Raw genomic sequence first — 19,584 nt, 5'->3', positions numbered from 1 at the left:
ACACTGAAGAAGGTGAGGAATTGGTGGATGAGGATAACATCTTGCCTCCGTAGAGCCAGTTTGTGCAGGGACAGATTAATTGCCAGCTTGTTTTGTGGGGGCCCAAATGAACCAATCATTTCAGCCACAGTTGTGTGGCTGACTCTGCCGCTGAAATGACTGGTTTGTTAAAGTGTGCATGTCCTGTTTATACAACATAAGGGTGGGTGGGAGGGCCCAAGGACAATTCCATCTTGCACCTCTTTTTTTTCTTTGCATTATGTACAGTTTGGGGCCTAGTTTTTCAAACTGCCATCCTGTCTGCCACTGCAGTGTCACTCCTAGATGGGTCACGTGTTTGTGCCGCCCACTAGGGTCGCTTAGCATAGTCATCCTGCTACCTCGGTGCAACCTTTTGGACATAAAAACACTATTGTGAGGTGTGAGGTGTTCAGAATAGACTGGAAATTAGTGGAAATTAAGGTTATTGAGGTTAATAATAGCATAGGAGCAGAAAAACCAACACATTCTGTGATTTTAGCTGTTTTTATGCTTTTTTTAAAAAAAAATACTGATACAAAACCCAGAACCCAAAACACAGAAGGGTGGTTTTGGCAAAACCAGTCCAGATCCAAAACACGAAGAAAGATCCAGATTCAAAACACAAAACACGAAAAGTGGCCGGTGCACACCCCTAATATATATATATATATATATATATATATATGTGTGTGTATATATATATATATATATATATGCCACTGTGATATTTTTGGTGTCCACGTATAAAACATTTAGGCCTATTCATCAACCGATAAATGGCCCGGTAACCAACGCTAGTTTCCGCATTTTTAAGTTACTGGGCCATTCATCATTAGGGGTCCATCTTCAGACGGAGCTTGAAATCGGGTACCTGCTCCTTCCTTGGGAAGGAGTTCCGAAGATGCGAAGAGTGATCCGAGCGGATCCCTCTGCCGCCTCCTGACTCCCTCCTGACGGCTTTGCGCATGAGTGACCCGAGGTCATGCATGCGTTGCCGGGATGACAAGGAGCAGGTAACGTAGCTACAGAAGTAGCTGCGATACTTTCCACGTGGACAACTGCTTTTCGGAGCAGTTGTCCACTCACCAGAGAAATTATGAATTGCTCCAGTGTCAGGCTTCCCCGGCTGCGAGATGGATACTAAAGTATCCCTCGCAGCGAATTCAGAACTTCATCGGAGGCCATACGGCCTTTGATGATGAATAGGCCCCTAAGGCCCCTATTTATCAACGATGGTAAACACCAGTGTAATTTTTCGTTTAGTATCACTGTGATACAAACTAAACTTGACTGGTATTTACTAATACTTCAACCTCCGGTGAGGTCCTCCCCTGGGCTGTTGGCTGCCTAATGCTGCCAGCGACAACGCTCTGATGTTATGCGCATGGGCAATGGTCCGTCTGCGCATGTGCCTAATCCGGGGAGCTGGCAGTGCCTCTAAGGCTTTGCTGAAGCCAGAAAGGCACTCCTGGTTCTCCATTGCCAGCAATGGGAACCGCATCACACTCACCATCTAAAAGATATTGAGAGAAATGCTTGACAAACAGATGTTTGTTAAGTCCAGAAAAGATGGCATAACCCCTTTAGTGAGTGCTAAAGAGGTTATGCTTCATTGATAAATGGGGGCCTTTGATTGGTGGTGGGATTATCTGCTAGGGGGCACCAGTCAAAATTTTGCCTAGGGCACCAAATTGGCTAGGGCCGGCCCTGTGTGTGTGTTATAGTTCATGTGACTTCTCATAGTTGTCACTACAGGTATTGCTGGGAAATGAATTATGCAAATGACACATATCTCTATCCACACTTGTTTGGCTTCATTCACAGGTTTATATGCTCAAGTGCATGTCTGAGGTAATTTCCTTCATAAAACAGCACTGCACCTCGTGATTTCATTAGCAACAGTCAGTGTGATTAGTAATGTCACTACACATTGTATAAAATCATCTCAATGGAATAGGGGAAAAGAATATAAATAAATGTAAATAAAAATAAAATCTGTTTCTGTGAGCGCAGCAGCAATAGAGATGAATTACACAGCACATATGCTGTAACATTTTTTGGTCAAAAATAGAAGTAATAAACCTCATATTTATACCAACAGGTACAATATGTGAGGCGATAACCAATAATTATAGGACCATATTTTGGAGAATTGTTATCCCCTCTTTTCCATTGAATAATATCCCTGATACACTGTGGTATATGACATACTATACATATATTAACCGAAGCACTTAGTGCATCACCTGTATGTGAGATCAATATGCAAATGGAATTGTCTATACTGATAGACACACACACACTGACCTATAAACTCCCCATCGCCTGATGAGTGGTCCCTCCTAACAGTGCAGGGTAAATCATCAACCATAGTCATAATGAAATAATGACACAGAGACTTATATAAGGGGAAAGAAAGGTCAGCTTTATTTAATTTTAAACTAATTAAACTATTTAATGTATAACTGAACTAACTAATAGAATAAGAAAGACAGACAAATTATGGTGGCGCAGAAAGAACGGCCCCACAATGCAAGATCACCAACTGCATACTCACATCGATCTTCTAAATGGGAGGCGAGCAGCCAGCCCATTACCACACCCAAGGTATCCACCTCCCACCCCAATGACACGACGTGAGGCCCACCTGGTTAGGTGGTTGCCGCTGACCCCAGTAGGGTAAAATCAGCCTAAGCCATGTATTGGAAGGGAGAGCACCTCAAGCTCCAAAGACAGATGGCGACTGCTACCGTTCTTTCCCGCCACAAGAAAAGCTGACACCAAACAACTCCATGAATAAGGGAGGGAGGGCGGGAAACAGCCGACCAGAGAAATTTCTATAAAATGGCTGTCAAGCAGCAACTCTGAAATAGTACTGACCCAACCTCTGCCAATCCTATAGGCTAATCAAACCTAACCCAACCCCACAACACTACCTCACTAAACAACTAGCCCCTTCTTGTCTAGAGGCCGACACCCACAGGCTCAGGTGTTTACTTTAACTCCTTGCATATGAAATGCACTCCGTCCTAATACTCAACATCTGGGAAAGATTTCTGGACTGCACAACCTGACTATATATATGATGGGAGGTGCTACCTGATGAGACTAATTGCAGGCACAGAAACAGACAAATCTCAGGTGCACAACTCCAAATTATTAATAATATATATAAATGCAATAAAATTTTGCAATCAATAGAGGTTTTTAGCATAATCATGGCCAAGCTTATGGGCCTACCCACCATATCCAGGTAAACTCTTTCAGGTAGGTCCCTAACATACTAGGGTCCAAATCCAGAGTGCAGGGCCCCCCAAAAATGACCCAGCCAAGCTGCCCCAGGGCACCACCATAGTAAGAAAAGTGCAGTGTAAAGAGATAGTTAGGAGCAGCTGCAGCTGCATATAAAGAATTAAATACTCAACATCTATAATAGGACATTTAGTGGATCAGGAGCGTACACCCCCTTTTTAAATACAGTCATTTACATTACACACACCGAATTCTTTTTAAACCTATTTTCGCTTTTTAGTGCTTTGCTATTATGTATACAACTTATTAAAAGTTATGTTTTATGTATTGTTTAGTGCACCACTATGGATATTCCCCCGTTTTTTCTTCCCCTACTTGATGTGATAGAAATGCTAGCGGACAGCGGCTGGCATATGAGAACCTCTGGTTTGCAGTTGGTGACATGTGAAGGCCATGGGTAGGGCATGGGACTCACTGGAAGGGAGAGGGTTACATTGGAGTGTTGTGTGTAGGGCGCAGGGCACACTGGAGTTCTGTTCATGGAGCAGATGGAAACAAACTTTAGCTTCCCATCAGAAGCACATAATTTCCCTTCTAGCCCCAACGGAGCAGCAGCAGCACTGAGGAGAGGTCAGGGGGTGTGGCGTATATGCGGCATAGCTAACCTGCATCTCCTAACTCTACGGTGCAGATTCTGTACTACTACAGAGCAAACAAGCATCTGCTCCAGGCCCACGGTGCAGCCTTCTAGGGCGCACAAGAGATGCAGCTTCTTCATTTCTGCACCTTGCCAATTTAATAAATAAAAGATTGGACCACTGACCTGGCTCCAGTTTTCCCGTGGGACCCTCCCCCCTGCTGAGCCAACCTGTTTGCCACCTCAGAAGTCAGCAAATTTGGTACACCGGCTTATTGCAGAGTATGATATGAATGTGCATTAATAGTGTACATGGGGCTACACTAAGTGGTAATAACTTCAGAAAGAAAACTTTAATTCCATGGACTTCCCCTGATTTATCTTTGCTTATTATTACAAGGAGCTTACTACTGCCCCAGAATGACTGTCTTTGGTTTGAGAGAACTAGTGATCCGGGCAGCAGGTACATGTGTGCAGAGAAATATGGGGCCCAGTACAGAGGAATTAGGCTGTGTTTCTGGCCACAGCGGGCTCCCTGGCAGTCCGGCCTCTGATGGAGCCCCTGCATGTGCATGATGGAGACCCTGTGTTAGATATCTGACCTACCATGGTTATGCGAATCAGTGATGTCACAGTGGCCAGTGATGTCATAACACAGGACAGCCAGTGAGGCTCACCCTCAGCAGAGACTTGCATTATAGTTACAGAATCCTAGCCAGTTGCATCGTTTTTATTATAAAGCGCATTTTTCTCTAATTCTACTACTGGAGAAGCATCTGGGAGGCTGTAAGACTAAATGTGAGGCGTCATGGCCTCGTCTAGGTAAGTGACTGGTTGTGTTGTGTCTTTAAAAATAGGGATTTCCTTGTTACAAATGTAATATTTATGATCAGATTTACAATTATGTGGAAAACCAATTATAGCTCATTTATTTCACTAAGTACATAATACTGTGACTAATTACACAAACATTGATAGCATCCAAAATTGATTAACTTATAATTGTGCTTCAAATTCTTTAAAACAGAAGCCGAGATACTTTAATGTTTCACTTTTTTTTTTGTGGGGATTGTTATTATTATCATTTTTTTAATAGTTTTTTTTTATTGAAACACCATAGAAAATTACAATTACAAAATTTGTTTAAAAAAAATAGAATATCACATCAATCCAATACATATTAGCATATAATAGAATTGTTTTTATTTTTTACATTTTTCATATGAAACCACTTGAATTATTTTAGTAGTACTAAACAAGCGTTCTCATCCTCTACACCCGGCCTGGACAACCTGTTGCTCCCAAGCTGTTGTAAAACTGTAACAGGGCATGCTGGGACTTGTAGTTTCACAACATCTGGAGAGCCGCAGGTTGGCTCTACACAAACTTCTTTAATGTAGTTGTCTTTAAGATATGTCTGGAAACGCACCAGCCCTCATCCTCCTCATTATAAACCATCAAATCCGCTTATAAAGCTAAATTCAAAATGATCCAAGGAAACAATTTCTTCTGTTTTGTTGTTGTCATGTTGGAATATTAGGAACAGTTTTATGCTGTATCAAAATTCTGTTCTCAGGGGCCAATGTAATAGTGTTCATTTTAGCACCCTGCACCTGTCACAGCCCGTGCAGTTCCTCTTTCCTGCCTGGGGTGTCGCTCTCTGCTGTGGTGCTTCTAGCATCATCAGCTGATGCAACACAGTGCTGATACACAGACCAGAGTGTGCTAGAATGAAGACTAATGTAATCTGAGCTGCAGAAGTATATGCCTTATTACTGCAAACCCATTACCAACATCACTGTAATAATGTATATAGATAATAACAGTAACATTACTGTATATTGGCATAAACAGGCTCAAGACGCATTCAGCCGATTGGACTCTGCTGCCGCCCATTATGGGGCATATTTTTAAAGTGAAGGCGCTCATACTGTACTTTGGTCGCATTACACCGCCCCCTTACCATAAGGCGTAGTAATCCTAAAATGTGTCTCTGCCGACATGGCTGTCGATACATAAGATTTGTGGTGTGCATGCACAGCTTATAATAGTGCATGGATTGGGGGGAAAGGCCGAGTCCATCACTACATGAGCAGACTGCAGACGGCATGGGGTGACGCTGTGCGCTGACTGCAGATGGCATGGGGTGATACTTGTCACTTAGTGACTCCTCTCAGAGACAGAGTCACTCGGTTGGCATTGGGCTCAGCAGCAGGGCCATGGGCAGGGGAGGGACTTGTCTCCCCTTCATATATAACTGACTGAACTCAGTACCGCTGCGTTCCAGCTCACTTTAACCCCTGCTTATCTGGTCCCATAAAACTAGCTACACTGTCCACAAAGGTAATTTTATACAGCAGCAGCACCTTGAGATCCACTTCTACTAAAGCACCAGCTCACAGAACAGATTACATATGACATATACATAAAGGAGGATTATTATTTGCACTTATAATTCACAATTTTGTTTTTGCATCTCAATCTTTAGTAAGAGAAAGCGGAAGACGAATAGAGATTCGGCATCAAGCTCATCGCTAGAAGCCGATCCAGGTAAGACAGCAGCAGAAGTCTTTATACACCTTCAGTAATATGGGCCTGATTCAGAGCTGAACGCTCTGACCACAGCACTCGCTCTGAATCAGGGCCTTCCTACCTGTTTTAGGAGCGTCCTTATGGACGCTCGCATAGCTGTGGGTTACCACCCACAGCTTATACGAGCGTCCATGATGATGGTCGCGATGGTCTTGACCATCACGACTATCGGGTTTGCGACGGAGACCCTGCGGTAGGGTCTCGCAGCCGCAAGCCCAGGAGTGATTTTGGCTCTATCAGAGCCAAAATCACTCCCACTGACATCACTAGTGATGTCAGTGGGGCCGGCGTGAGACGGTAGGCGTTCCCATGGGAACGCCTCCGTCTGGCAGGCACGCCCCCGGCACGCCCACCAAAGGGGGCATGCTGTCAATCAACATCGACAGCACGCCCCCTTTAGTGCGAGATCCGGAGCAATGGAGAGCCCGTCGCTCGCCTTGTCCCGCGCATGCGCACGACGGAGCTCCCTCCGTCGTGTGCATGCGCAGTGGGGGAACATTGACCCGCTTGCGAGCGTACTGCCGCTCACGAGCGGGTCTGAATGACCCCCTATATCTGTAATTTTGACATAGAGTAAAGCTGGGTATACACCTGGTCGAGCATCGCTCTCTCTACCCTCTGTCTCACAACTACATTCCCTCACCTATCTTGCATGTACTTGTTCTGGTTTAATGTGTGATTTGTGTTTTGTATGAAGAACACACCATACATAATGTCTTGCCTTGCTTCCACAGCATGCATTTTCTGTGGTCGTGCAGAGAATGACGTGCCCAAGTATGGAGAGCTGCTGCGTAATGCCAAGGAGAAGCTGACCGCCCACCACTACTGCCTGGTAAGTATGGAAAGTAATGATGCATCAGTTATAGCAGCTGAAATCAGCCTGTTACACAGTAAGGTGCAGATTTATCACAGTCTGCAATATTTATGCAAATGTGATAATCATTTTGTCCTATGGGCCTGATTCAGCTTGGAACACAAGTCTGCGGATACACGCACCCTGCTGATGTTTGCGTTCTGCGCATGCGTATGCATCAAAGTGCGCGACCCGGCCGCTGCGATCCGGAAGCGATTGCAGTGAGCACGCAGTCCCATCGCACAGTGATTAACAGGAAGTGACCATTTTTGGTGGGGGTGGAGAGAGGGGGGTGGTCGAAGGAATGCAGGTGTGCCAGTGCGTTTGAACGCTGTTACAGGGGCCTGCATAATAAAGCCCCTGTGACGGCATACGCAGCCTGAGCTCTAGATACTGACAGGAAGTTTAGCAATTTCTGAGTCAGGTCAGCTCTACCACAACTGTGCGTCTGGGTCCGATGTTACTCTATGTTACCGATGTTTTCGCAGACTACTATAGGTATTGCAGATGTAAGTATTGGGAAGTGGGCGGCTTTCTGAAGTGGTGGGCATCTGAATATAGTGCTGTGATCGCATTGCTAATGCATTCATTAGCATATATTTGCAGCGGCTGGGTGCGTGTGATTGCAGATTTATGATCCGTGTTGAATCAGGCCCTATATTCGCATGGTGATAATGTAAATGTTTACTCAAATTTATCAATCTCCTCTTGTCGGGAGGCCAGGGGAAAGGGGTCTGGCCTCCCCCCACATAAAAGCAACAAATTGTTCTACCATATGAAACCATATATTTTCTGTTAATTAAAATGGTGGAAAAATAAAAAAAAACATTTGTTTTAATTTTTAACTTTTGGCATTAAATATTGTTGGAGACCTCCCCTAAGGATATGTAGTTATCTATGCAGTTACATTAATATACTAAGTGCATAAAACATTATAAAACTGTATTGGAGCATATGTTAGCGATACAAGTGTTCCTAATTGTTATAGATAATGCAGCAGTGGTGACAGCAATAAGTACCTCTCCCCTCTCTTCTATCCAGTTACTATCCAGCGGTGTGCTGCAGAGGGGCAGTGACAGGCAAGGCTTCTATGGCTTCCTGTACCCAGATGTGCGGATGGCAGCCAGCCGTGCGGCAGAGCAGGTGAGGAGCTGATCATGCTGATACTTTCTCATGTTATGTGACCGGCGCTAAGGAAGTCACCGGAGAACTGAATGACACATATTGGGCCTAATAGGGAGTTTATTCTATTCCCTGATAATCCACAGAGAATAAAATAAACAGTTTTGTGATCCCACAGTGAGAACGGCTCTGCCTGGAGCCACGGTGCAGAATGACTGTGGAACTGACGTGACCAGGAAGGCCAAAAGCTACTCAGCCAATCAGAAGTGTTTTCCCAAAATTAAATTCAGAGGTGGATGCACTGCAGGTGTTGGCTCCAGTGTGCTCCTAAATGCACATGTGTGATCCAGCTTGTCGGTTCCTGCATGCACAGAGGACTGGAAGCTCAGCACTTGCACTTCACTAAAAGAAAAAAAAAAGAAAGAAAAAAGATTAAAGTCCCATAGGTCTCTCTGTAGGACGGCCGATCGGCCGCAGAAGCTATGATTGGAAGCCTTAGAGGAGCTATTTTCTATCTCTCCCACTAAGGTGGTTAGCAGAGGACCTGGCTATACTTGAGCGTTATATACAGTGACTGTTCTATTATTAGGAAGTAAAGGAGTCTAGAACAAATTTATACTGGGGAACCTATTTACACTCATTGTTCATGTTTTGCTCAGTATTGTAATTAGTTAATCATGTTTTGCAGCCCTGCACAGTGTGCAAGAGGACGGGCGACTCCATACGCTGCAGCAGGAAGGGCTGCGCTGAGACCGTGCACTTCCCCTGTGGCCAGGAAAAGGAATTTATATTCCAGTACTTCAAGGAGTTTCCGTGAGTAATCCATTTGCTTCTAGGTATATAGGGCTCGATTCAGACTCACTTGCTAGATGCGTTCGCATGCAGCTGACGTATGCAAATCCGGCAAGGCAGGCAATCGCACGGGAAGGCATTAGCACGCCCAATATGTCTTGGCGTGCGATCGCGCTGTGTATGTATGTTCCGTTACAGTGGGGTTTTTTGTTTGAACGTCTCACAATTAATTCTGTAATATTTGTTTCCCTGCAGATCATTTTGCCCAAGGCATCGGCCAGTTCAGAAGGCTGCGGCACAGAATGAAGTAAGTGCATGTACCATCTGCCTGGAGGAGCTGACCCCGGCCCCTGCATATGATGTGATTAAGAGCCCCTGCTGCAAAAACACCTGGTTCCACAGGACTTGCCTGCAGGTGAGCTATGGCTTTACTATTTACTCCTCACTATCAGAGTCACCGGGAGGAGGCCAACCAGCAGAGAGCCGAGGCATGACAGCCAATGGAGAGGAGGGTTTGAAGCTGATCCCGGTGTCCGCTCTCTGTATATGACGGATTAGGCGAATGCGGCCTGACGTTAGCTGGTCGGCTTGTCCGTGCTCGTCAGCTCTTGTGCAGGACATTTGCTTTATGACTGTAGATATATACGTGGTATTTCATCGGAACTTCTTACATTACAGATGCAGGCATTAAACGCAGGGAAGTATTTCCTGAAGTGCCCCATATGCCAGAACATGGAGAGTTTCCAGCAGGAGATGCTGCGAATGGGAATTTACATTCCCCACAGGTATATGTAACTATAGTATTTATCTAGAACATAGAATCCAGCTCCATCACAGAGGCTTTGCCGGATCTCTCACTCGGTCGCATAGCTATATGCATGTGCCAACCGGGGGCATTTTAAGACTGGAGGAGGCCCATGTGAGGATTTTTGTGAGCCACCTCCCCCTTTAAAAAAAAAATGGCACTGGCGCATGCGCAGAACATCACCAACAAGTTTACCCAGATCGCCTGTGGATGCGCAGTAATCTGGCGTTATATTCGTACATATGGTGCAGCTGCCATGTTTCTGGGGATCGCTTCTGAAACACGGTGCTGGGTGCATTTTTTGACAGCTATCAACAGAATAATGGGGCGAACGGCATCAGTACGGCTCTGAGACAAGTCTGTTGCATTCGTCTGTTGCAGCTTACACACCATGCTCCAGCTTGCAGACTTCTATAATAGCTGAAAGTCTTCTGGATTCTTCCTACAGCCATAAGTAATAGCCAGCCAGGTGCGCAATAGCCGTGAGGTTTATAATATAGTCACAGTGCTGGACCCTCAGTGAAAGGTCCAGTTTCCTTGGCCAGGACGTAGATTTGGACACATTGAGACAATATTATGTGTGGAGGATACCAAGGACCTGGCACAGTGTCCAAATATAATGTATTATTTCTGCCATCTCTACTAGTCGGGGGAGGCCCATGTAGATGCCAGTTTCTGCCTGATAATATTGCTGTGTGTCTGGCAAGGCTTGGAAAGGACTACATCAGTGGTTCCCAAACTTTCTTGGATCATGGCACCCTTACTATCTCAGTATTATTTTGCTGCACCCCTAGGCCAAGGAATAGATTCAATTATCGTTGAGGTTCTGTTGGAAATTCTAATGCTAATGTAATGCTAGCAACAGCAAATGAGGTTATATAACAATAATAACCTCTTATGTGTGCATAAGACATACAGACATACATACTTACCTGCAGGGTCACACATAGACACATACATTACATACATGTAGGGAGGGTCACATATAGACACAGACATTACATACAGGCAGGGAGGGTTACACATAGATACACACATTACATACAGGCAGGGAGGGTCACACACAGACACATACATTACATACAGGCAGGGAGGGTCATATATAGACACATACATTACATACAGGCAGGGAGGGTCACATATAGACAAATACATTACATACAGGCAGGGAGGGTTACACATAGATACATACATTACATACAGGCAGGGAGGGTCACACATAGACACATACATTACATACAGGCAGGGAGGGTCACACATAGACACATACATTACATACAGTCAGGGAGGGTCACATATAGATACATACATTACATACAGGCAGGGAGGGTCACATATAGACACATACATTACATACAGGCAGGGAGGGTCACACATAGACACATACATTACATACAGGCAGGGAGGGTCACACATAGACACATACATTACATACAGGCAGGGAGGGTCACACATAGACACACATTACATACAGGCAGGGAGGGTCACTTATATACACATACATTACATACAGGCAGGGAGGGTCACACATAGACACATACATTACATGCAGGCAGGGAGGGACACGCATAGACACATACATTACATACATACATACCTGCAGGGTCACACATAGACACATACATTACATACAGGCAGGGAGGGTCACTTATATACACATACATTACATACAGGCAGGGAGGGTCACACATAGACACATACATTACATGCAGGCAGGGAGGGTCACACATAGACACATGCATTACATACATACATACCTGCAGGGTCACACATAGACACATGCATTACATACAGGCAGGGAGGGTCACACTGAGGTACCTCTCACCTTGATGTGGAGCCATTAGCTCCTTCCTCCATGCTGCCAGGACATGCCGCTGTAGTCACGCCCTCTGCTGGGGTCCACCAATCACGGCTCAGCACATGCTCCTCTGACCCTGGAGCCTCACCATAGAGCAGCAGGAAGGAAGGACCAGAGCTGCTGCTTTGTATCTCCAACCACCATCTGGCCCTTCCCTAATGCGGTTCTCCCAAAATCAGGAGTACCGCATGGTCCCAGAGACTGGCTGGGGAGAACTCACTGTTTTCCCTACAGCCTGATAAAAAAAATATCTTATAAAAAAAAATTTTTAAAACGCCCGGCGGAAGGCAGGCACGGGCCTGCATGGCACTCCTGTAAGTGCACTGCATCTCATCAGGGCACCATGGTACACAGTTTGGGAAATGCTGGACTAGATGAAACAGACAGAATAAAGCGTTGTAATGTCACATTGATTAATTACATCAGCGATATTAACTCACATTAACATTTCAGAGATGCATCCTGGGAACTGGAGAACAACGCCTTCGGAGAACTGCTGCAGGTCCACCAACAGTGTGACGTGGATCCCTGCCACTGCGACCGTGGCAGAACTCACAGCGAGAGCAGCAGGTAAAACTTTTTGCATTTCATTTATTAAAGGCTGCCAGTGTGCTATGGCCCAGCAGCAGCCCCTGGGAAGATTCCCCTGCTCATTCTGCATGATTAATGCGGCCGAGACTCTTGATAAATAGGCCCTTACATTTATTAGCTAAGGACCTACTGGGTGTTTGCGTAATATATGTGACGGTTTATTTACTAAGAGGCTGATATCTTTCACATGTACTGTGTGCTTACTAAGAGGCCGACACTAAGAACCTGGCTACTATAATCGTTTTCTGTTATTATATATGTTATAGGATGGGTACAGGATGCGCCGGGATACTGTACGTATCCCATATTTTATATGTGTTGTGAATCTATTGTGTATTCAATAAATTGTATTATTGGAATCTTCATCAGTGAGTTCCCAGTACCTTAGGTTTTCTTGACAGCGCTGCCCACTTTGTTATTGGTTTAACCCCACACTTACCTCCTCCTCCATCTCTATCTTCTTCCTCTGCCCTATAATTCCATTCTTCTCTTTATCGTGCTTCACTGTGCTGGTTGGGCGGCTCGGAGGCTTCTCTTCCCGGCTGCTCTTCTATTCGGCACCAGAGACACATTATGATATCCCATGCCCACAATATAAATGAATGAGGGGAGCCAGGCGGTGTTTCATCCACTGTGCTGGGTGGCGTATCAGCCATTACAATGTCGCAGCCACTGGCACTGTAACATAGCATTTCGCATGCAGATAAACCTGCAGTGGCACACAGAATATAGGCATGCCGCATCAGGGGCTGCTTGTGCGTCCTACTCGCATCACTATGCGATTTAAGATGAATTTGAAGGTAAAAAAACTCAGCACTACAGAGTCACGCCATAGCATGGCGGGTGACTAGTGGGGAACGCAAGGAGGTATTTGGACACAATAAAACATTTAGTATCTTTGGGGCTATTTCTCAGATTTATAGCTCCAGCTGTAGGGAAGAGATTTATCCTCTGTGTCTCCTCTTTCAGTGAATGGTATATAATTCGATGTCACTGCTGTGGGTCAGCGGGAACCCACCTTGCCTGCTCAGCCCTGATATCTGCTGAGAGCACATGGACCTGTGCAGAGTGTGTCTCCATTCTGGAGAAGCCGAAGGATGCTGATGGTAAGTACTATCCCCGGTCATTTGTCACGTATTACTAGGTAGTACAGTATCTAACATCATAACTTATATTTCACTTACGTGCTAGAATGAGACATTAGTGAAAACTATCATTAAGTTACCAATCTTGGGTTATTGCCGCTGTAGTGTAATTGATGTGTGGCCCTTTTCATGTTACAGTAGCGTTAGCCAATCCGGGACTTGTAGGACACAGAGTATGTCCATCCACATAAACATATCGGTAACAATGTTGGATCTCTTTCTGATTGCAGAGTCATTGGCAGAGGCTTCTGTGGTAATACCATCAATGAGCAGAGCAAATCCACCACCTGCAGTAAGACCAGGAGAGACCTGCGTCCGAACGAGGGGTCATCCTTCAGTAACATCTGGAGAGACCTGCGCCCGGGTGAGGGGACATCTTTCAGTAACACCAAGAGAGACTTGCGCCCGGGTGAGGGGTTACAAAATGATAACATCCAGGAGGACCAGAAAATCACCATTGTAGGGTGCTAAACCCAGAACCTGGAGGCCCAGGTGGAGACAAAATGCCTCATGATCCGCTCCCTACCTGTAGTACACTTCCTGCAGGAAAAGAGAACTGTGTGGATCCGTGCAGTGTCTCTCACTCTTGTCGCCATATACACATCAGTGGAATTAGAGCAATTAAATAACTTTTGCTTTCCAAACCAAGTAAAGAGAAAATTCTTCTTTATATAATAATTTAGCAGAGGATTACAATTCAGCAATATTGATATCAGCCATGCCTTCATCAGTGAACGTTATCAATGGGGATTGTGTTAATCTGTGCTGCTGCCACCGTTATGTGGACTTTCTCCAAGTTATCTGAGACCGCAATCACTAGTGACAGATGGACCTTAGTATCTCTAGCCCGCGATCTTCATATAGCAAGGTGAACAGTATCTTTCAGTATTATCATCTATGATCTGCCATCTCAGGAAGCATCTGTGAGCCTGTAGATTACACTCAGCGCGAAATAAGAAACAACCTCTTGCCATTCTGACATCTTCGATAAGTTAAACACATATATATTCCTTTTATCGTGCATTTTCTATATGCAGGGGGTTCTGACAGCGCACTGCCACTGCCATAATGCTCCTGTAACAGCTATATCCAGCATCTACTTTGCCTACCACTTGCTAATGAGAGGTGAGCTGCTATTTTCATTGGAGTATGACAGGGAGAGGTGAGAGGTGAGGCAGCAACAAGATCAGCCTCCCCTTTGACTATCAGAAACTGCCAGGAGCACAGGGCAGGCCGTGCCACAAGTAAAAATACTGCACTGAAAAAGGTGGGTGGCAGCTCAGTTCTACGGTAAACCGATGGTGAGTCAGCAGAATTTCTAGAATCAAATGGAGACAGAACAAGCGCCTGATAGTGTAGCAGAAAAGCTAATTTCACATCAGAATGGGCACAACTCCAAATGATATTGTATTAATAACATGTATTTTCCCTCTTGTACAGTTGTATGTAATAATCCTTTGTATAGCGTTATTCTAGGGTCTAATCAGCATGAGGTCTGGTGTGTGGAAAGGTGACAAAACCCCTCTTGACTAGTCCCCTTTGAAGCTGGGCAAGCGAGGATGTAAGAAGGTCTCTTCCTAAAACAGTCATTAAGAGCCCTGTGTTCTGTTTGGGGACAGTGATCAAAAGAATGGATGGACCAGGGAGACATTTGCTCTCCAGAGGTGTGAATCTCATCACCTAGTCACTGGGCATGTTTATTGACCTAAGCCTGTTCCCCAAACTTCAAATAGAGCTGAGTGTGTAGTTAAAGAACCCCTGCTCAGGTTGCCAGGAAACCCTGTGCATCAGCCAGCTAAACAATCCACTCTGAGCTAAAAAGGGTAAAATCATCCCGAGGGGGGTGCCTGGAAAAAGCAGGCATAAGTATGTGAGTCAACCCTGCCCCAATGGTTCATCCTGCACGAGGCTATCAAAGGATACAGATGATCCCGAGTTCATCACTGGGTAGGCCTCATCCCAGAACCATTTAATTTGCCATGACCCGAATGGTTTGTTTCCTCATGTATTATTTTATTTTCTGGAAAGTGTGAGTAACTGTGTGATTTGTTTTTAACATTATTATATTCTTTGTAAACTTTTGTACATAAAAGACATTCTTCAATTAAACATTAATTCTAGTTCTGGATCTGTTTTTATGACCCAAGGCCTCATATGGCTCATGTTACCTATTTTTCCAAGTATTGATAAATATGTGTGCAGGTAAGAGCAGACGTTCACTTTATGCTTTAGCATTATGTTCTTCTGCTGGTGGCAGTTACCAGGTTTAGTTAATCACACATGCTGAGGTAACCTGTAAAAGTCACGGGTGGCGATTCTCAGATTGGCGTATCTGGAGGGTCAGCCTACAGGACAGATAGTGTAATATTATGGCTGAAAATCCTTTGATAATATGCGTACCAAATGTACACTTGTTCAAAAGCGTAACTGCAGGAGTTTAACTTTGCAGGTTTGGTACTCCTCCTAGAAGAGAATACTTCACTTATGAGAAGCCTCATATATCAGTAAAAGATATCTCCATAGCATAGTATGTACGTTTAAAAAATAGGAACAATACATACAGCATACAAGCTATATCATACAGAATAAAATAGTTTATCTGTGAATGAAGATGTGAGGGCATGGATGCCGTCCAATAGGATATCTCCTTTTGAGAAGCAAAAGTTCAGAAGATGAGGCAAACAAGGAGGTAGATCCAAAAAACAAAGATATATTCAGCTTGTCACCGCACCATTTATCACAGTATGACGTATCCATACTCAGTAAAGGATTGATGTTTGCCCTCACACAGAAACCCAATAAATGTAAAATGTTTATCGATTTGAACACATTTGCCAGGAAATGAACACTTACAAGGTATTTTGCAAAGAAGGAAACGGCCATAGTAACTAATTATAACAAATTCTCTAAATTAGGATACTCAGGCACTGGCCTTGTCTCTCCGAGAAAACTGGGCTGATGCCCTAACGTGTGAACCATGGCAATCTGCCAGCAGCTTAGGGGGCACTTAGCTTAAACTACTGGTACGAGATCTGCACATGCATAGTTTGTAACATGGACGTGTGAAGATCTCGCTCCATAGGAGTTGTACATAAACCCAATGAATTGGGTCCAGAGTATCCTATACAAGTTTGATAGAAATATAAAATTTTTCTAGCAGTTTCTTTTGTTTACATAAAAAAAGACATTTATAGGATGTTTGTCTCCAGCTGTTCAGTTCTACGTCACATTATACAGTATGGTGATAAATGTAATTCATTAAAGTAAGATAATCTTGCTCTACTCAGTTCTTCCAAAAAAAAACATACATCCTTGCTCTACTTATTTCTTAAAAAAGAGCACTGTAATATGAATGTTCTGTCCTGACCTTGCTATCGATCTCCCAGATAACAAGGTCAGTGATAAATGTATTAGCATGTTTCCTGCTGGACAGTTGCACAGTGGTCTGTGTTTACCTACTAAAGCATGGCAGTAATATTAAAATGTATAGAATACATATGTATTTGTTTTTAAATTTAAGGTGCAGCTTTGTGGAATTGCATTATCCAGAAAAAAGGAGATTTATGTTCTTACCTGTTAAGTCCTTTTCTTTGACTCCATAGGGGGCACAGGGATCACTCTAGCTATAGCCTGGAAAGAGGAGAGTCTGGGCACCAAATAGTTAACTTTTATTTCTCAGCAGCCCAGGCTCCCTTTCCTTTGTACCCCGGCCCCAGCCACTGGCAGCCAGTTAAGTTAGCAAGCCATGACGAGGAGAAGGAAGACAGGCAGACACTCTGAATCACACACATAGGCAAGGTGAACAGAACCGATACTCAAGTAACTAAACCCCGTCAGCCAGCTGCTTCAGGGTGGGTGTCCAGTGCCCCCTATGGAGTCAAAGGAAAGGATTTAACTGGTAAGAACATTTCTTACTCCACTAGGGGGCACAGGGATCACTCTGGGATGTCCCAAAGCTTGTCCCCATATGGGAGGGGATGCTTCTGGGCTTCGCATTAAGGCTGCCTCTGAAGATGCAAAAGGGTCAAATACATAGAAGCAAACAAAAGTGTGGATGGGAGACCATGGGGCAGCCTTACATTGCTGTTCCGCAGAAGTGCTACATTGAGCCATCCGAGAGGCTCCCACTAACCGGGTGGAATGGGCAGTCACCATGGCAGGGGCAAGAAGATCCGCCAAAGAGTAGGTCTGGCAGATAGTCAAACAGAGCCACCTGGCCAAGGACTGCTTAGGAGCAGGCCAGTCCTGCTCGTGAAATCATACAGGACAAACAGAGAACCCATTGTGCGGATATCTCTGGTCCTGTCCACGTAAATCCGGAGAGCCTGCACAACATCCAAAGAGGCTTCCTCCCGCAAAGAATCTGGAATGCTGAAAAGTGGGACCACGAACATCTGGTTAATGTGAAAGCAAGACAACCCTGGCAAGGTAACCCAAGCGAGTCTGCAGAATGGACCGATCCGAGTGGAATACCAGAATGGTAACGAGGCGGTCAACTCAGACATTTTTTGGGGCTGATGCGGAGGCAAGCAGAAAATAGTCTTTCATGCAAGCCATCCCATGTCCAACTTTTCCAGAGGCCAAAGGGAGCCCACTGGAGAGCCCTATGAACCAAGATAGGGTCAATGGAGTCACCGGAGGAACAAATGGCGGCTGTATGCGGAAAACTTTCTGAAAAAAGTCAGAACATCTGGAAAGAGCGCAATCTGATCTCTGGAAGAGAACAGACCAGGCTGAAACCTGTACCTTCAAGGAAGGGAGAGGCAGAATGTTAAAACCTGTGGCCAAACACCAATATAAGTATGTCCGCCAAATGCAGAGATAAAGAGTAACTGAAGAGGGCTTCTAGGTATTAAGCATGGTACAAATAGAAGGCTGCTGACAGTGCAGATGGAAACTGCTCTGCTCAGCGGAGAATGCAGCTAACCTCCATCATGCCGCCTGAAAATCAGGTGCTGCTCCCCGCTCCCGGAAAGGCAGGCAAGCCTCCCGTGGCCGCCTACCCCCCCGCTGGCAATGATGACGCGATTTGCACTGAATTGCGTCATCGTGGCCCCGCTCCCTGCTTCAAAATGCCGTTAGTTTCAGCATTGTGAAGAGGGGGCAGGGCCACATTGACGCGATTGCGATCATACCCCCATGCTCCGCCCCCCCATGTAGTATCATCTCTGCGTCATGCCCCCTTTTAAGATGTGGTACCCATTCCCGCCGTGGAAGCCTGACAGCTCTCTCCCGGAAGGAGGGAGCTGAAAGTAGGCAAGTATGCCCTCCTTTCTGCGAGTCAGCAGGTTTTGTTCTAACTTACGGGGAGTTGGGAGGTATAACACCATCATGGTACCCCGAGGGGGTGTTTGATTCCCTTTTTGAATGTGCTTGGGGATGACATGCTAGATTTGTCTTGGCAAAAGTGTTGCTACATATGGAGGGCAGGTGTTTTGTGGGTAGTGGCTGTGCTGAATGACATGTACGGATCTGTCTTTGTATCAGGTCTCTGAACCCCTTTGTCCTCCTAAACTCACCCAATCGTTTCCTGAAACTGCTCATACGTCGTCCAACATCTCAGAGTTTCTTTTCTGACTCTTGTCTTGTCCCTCACTTTAGTCCTGACCCATTTGACATAGGTTTCCGAAGGATACGGGCCATCACTAGGAAATACAAAACAAAATGGAGGAAGTATTGAATAAGAAGGATACAAGTAACATAAAACCCTGAAACAAAATTTCCATTCAAGAAATGACAAACAATCTCCCCCAATCTTATTTGGGTCGAGTCAATTTGATAATATGATTGTGTCCTCTAAGTTATTACAGCCACTCCAGGTCTCGCCAATTTTACTTACCTCTGGGGCTATGGGTTTGCTGAACTGGGAATTCCCATGTTTTATTTTGCAGAACTAACAGCAACATATAGCCCTGT

The 19,584-nt window shown here is 45.0% G+C and overlaps 1 protein-coding gene across 1 annotated transcript; it reads left to right on the top strand.

Moving 5' to 3' along the window:
- Positions 1-1,020: 1,020 nt before the first annotated feature.
- On the top strand, positions 1,021-17,448 carry LOC148523782 (E3 ubiquitin-protein ligase PHF7-like). The gene is made up of 12 exons (XM_088472747.1): positions 1,021-1,034; positions 6,399-6,460; positions 7,237-7,334; positions 8,397-8,498; positions 9,166-9,290; positions 9,525-9,684; positions 9,948-10,054; positions 12,386-12,502; positions 13,493-13,629; positions 13,899-14,032; positions 14,706-14,830; positions 17,271-17,448. Exons 1-12 carry the CDS (start codon positions 1,021-1,023, stop codon positions 17,446-17,448), a joined length of 1,359 nt encoding a protein of 452 aa, XP_088328873.1.
- Positions 17,449-19,584: the final 2,136 nt, after the last annotated feature.

This window comes from Taudactylus pleione, unplaced genomic scaffold (assembly GCF_031769625.1).
Source record: "Taudactylus pleione unplaced genomic scaffold, aTauple2 ptg000128l, whole genome shotgun sequence".
Classification (NCBI taxonomy): domain Eukaryota; kingdom Metazoa; phylum Chordata; class Amphibia; order Anura; family Myobatrachidae; genus Taudactylus; species Taudactylus pleione.
Note: the sequence above shows the minus strand (reverse complement) of the source record. Positions and strands in the feature narration are given on the sequence as shown.

Coding starts and splice junctions, on each gene's coding strand:
- LOC148523782 (XM_088472747.1), top strand. Junction 7,335..8,396: donor CCGCCCACCACTACTGCCTG/GTAAGTATGGAA, acceptor TCTTCTATCCAG/TTACTATCCAGCGGTGTGCT. Junction 10,055..12,385: donor GGAATTTACATTCCCCACAG/GTATATGTAACT, acceptor TTAACATTTCAG/AGATGCATCCTGGGAACTGG.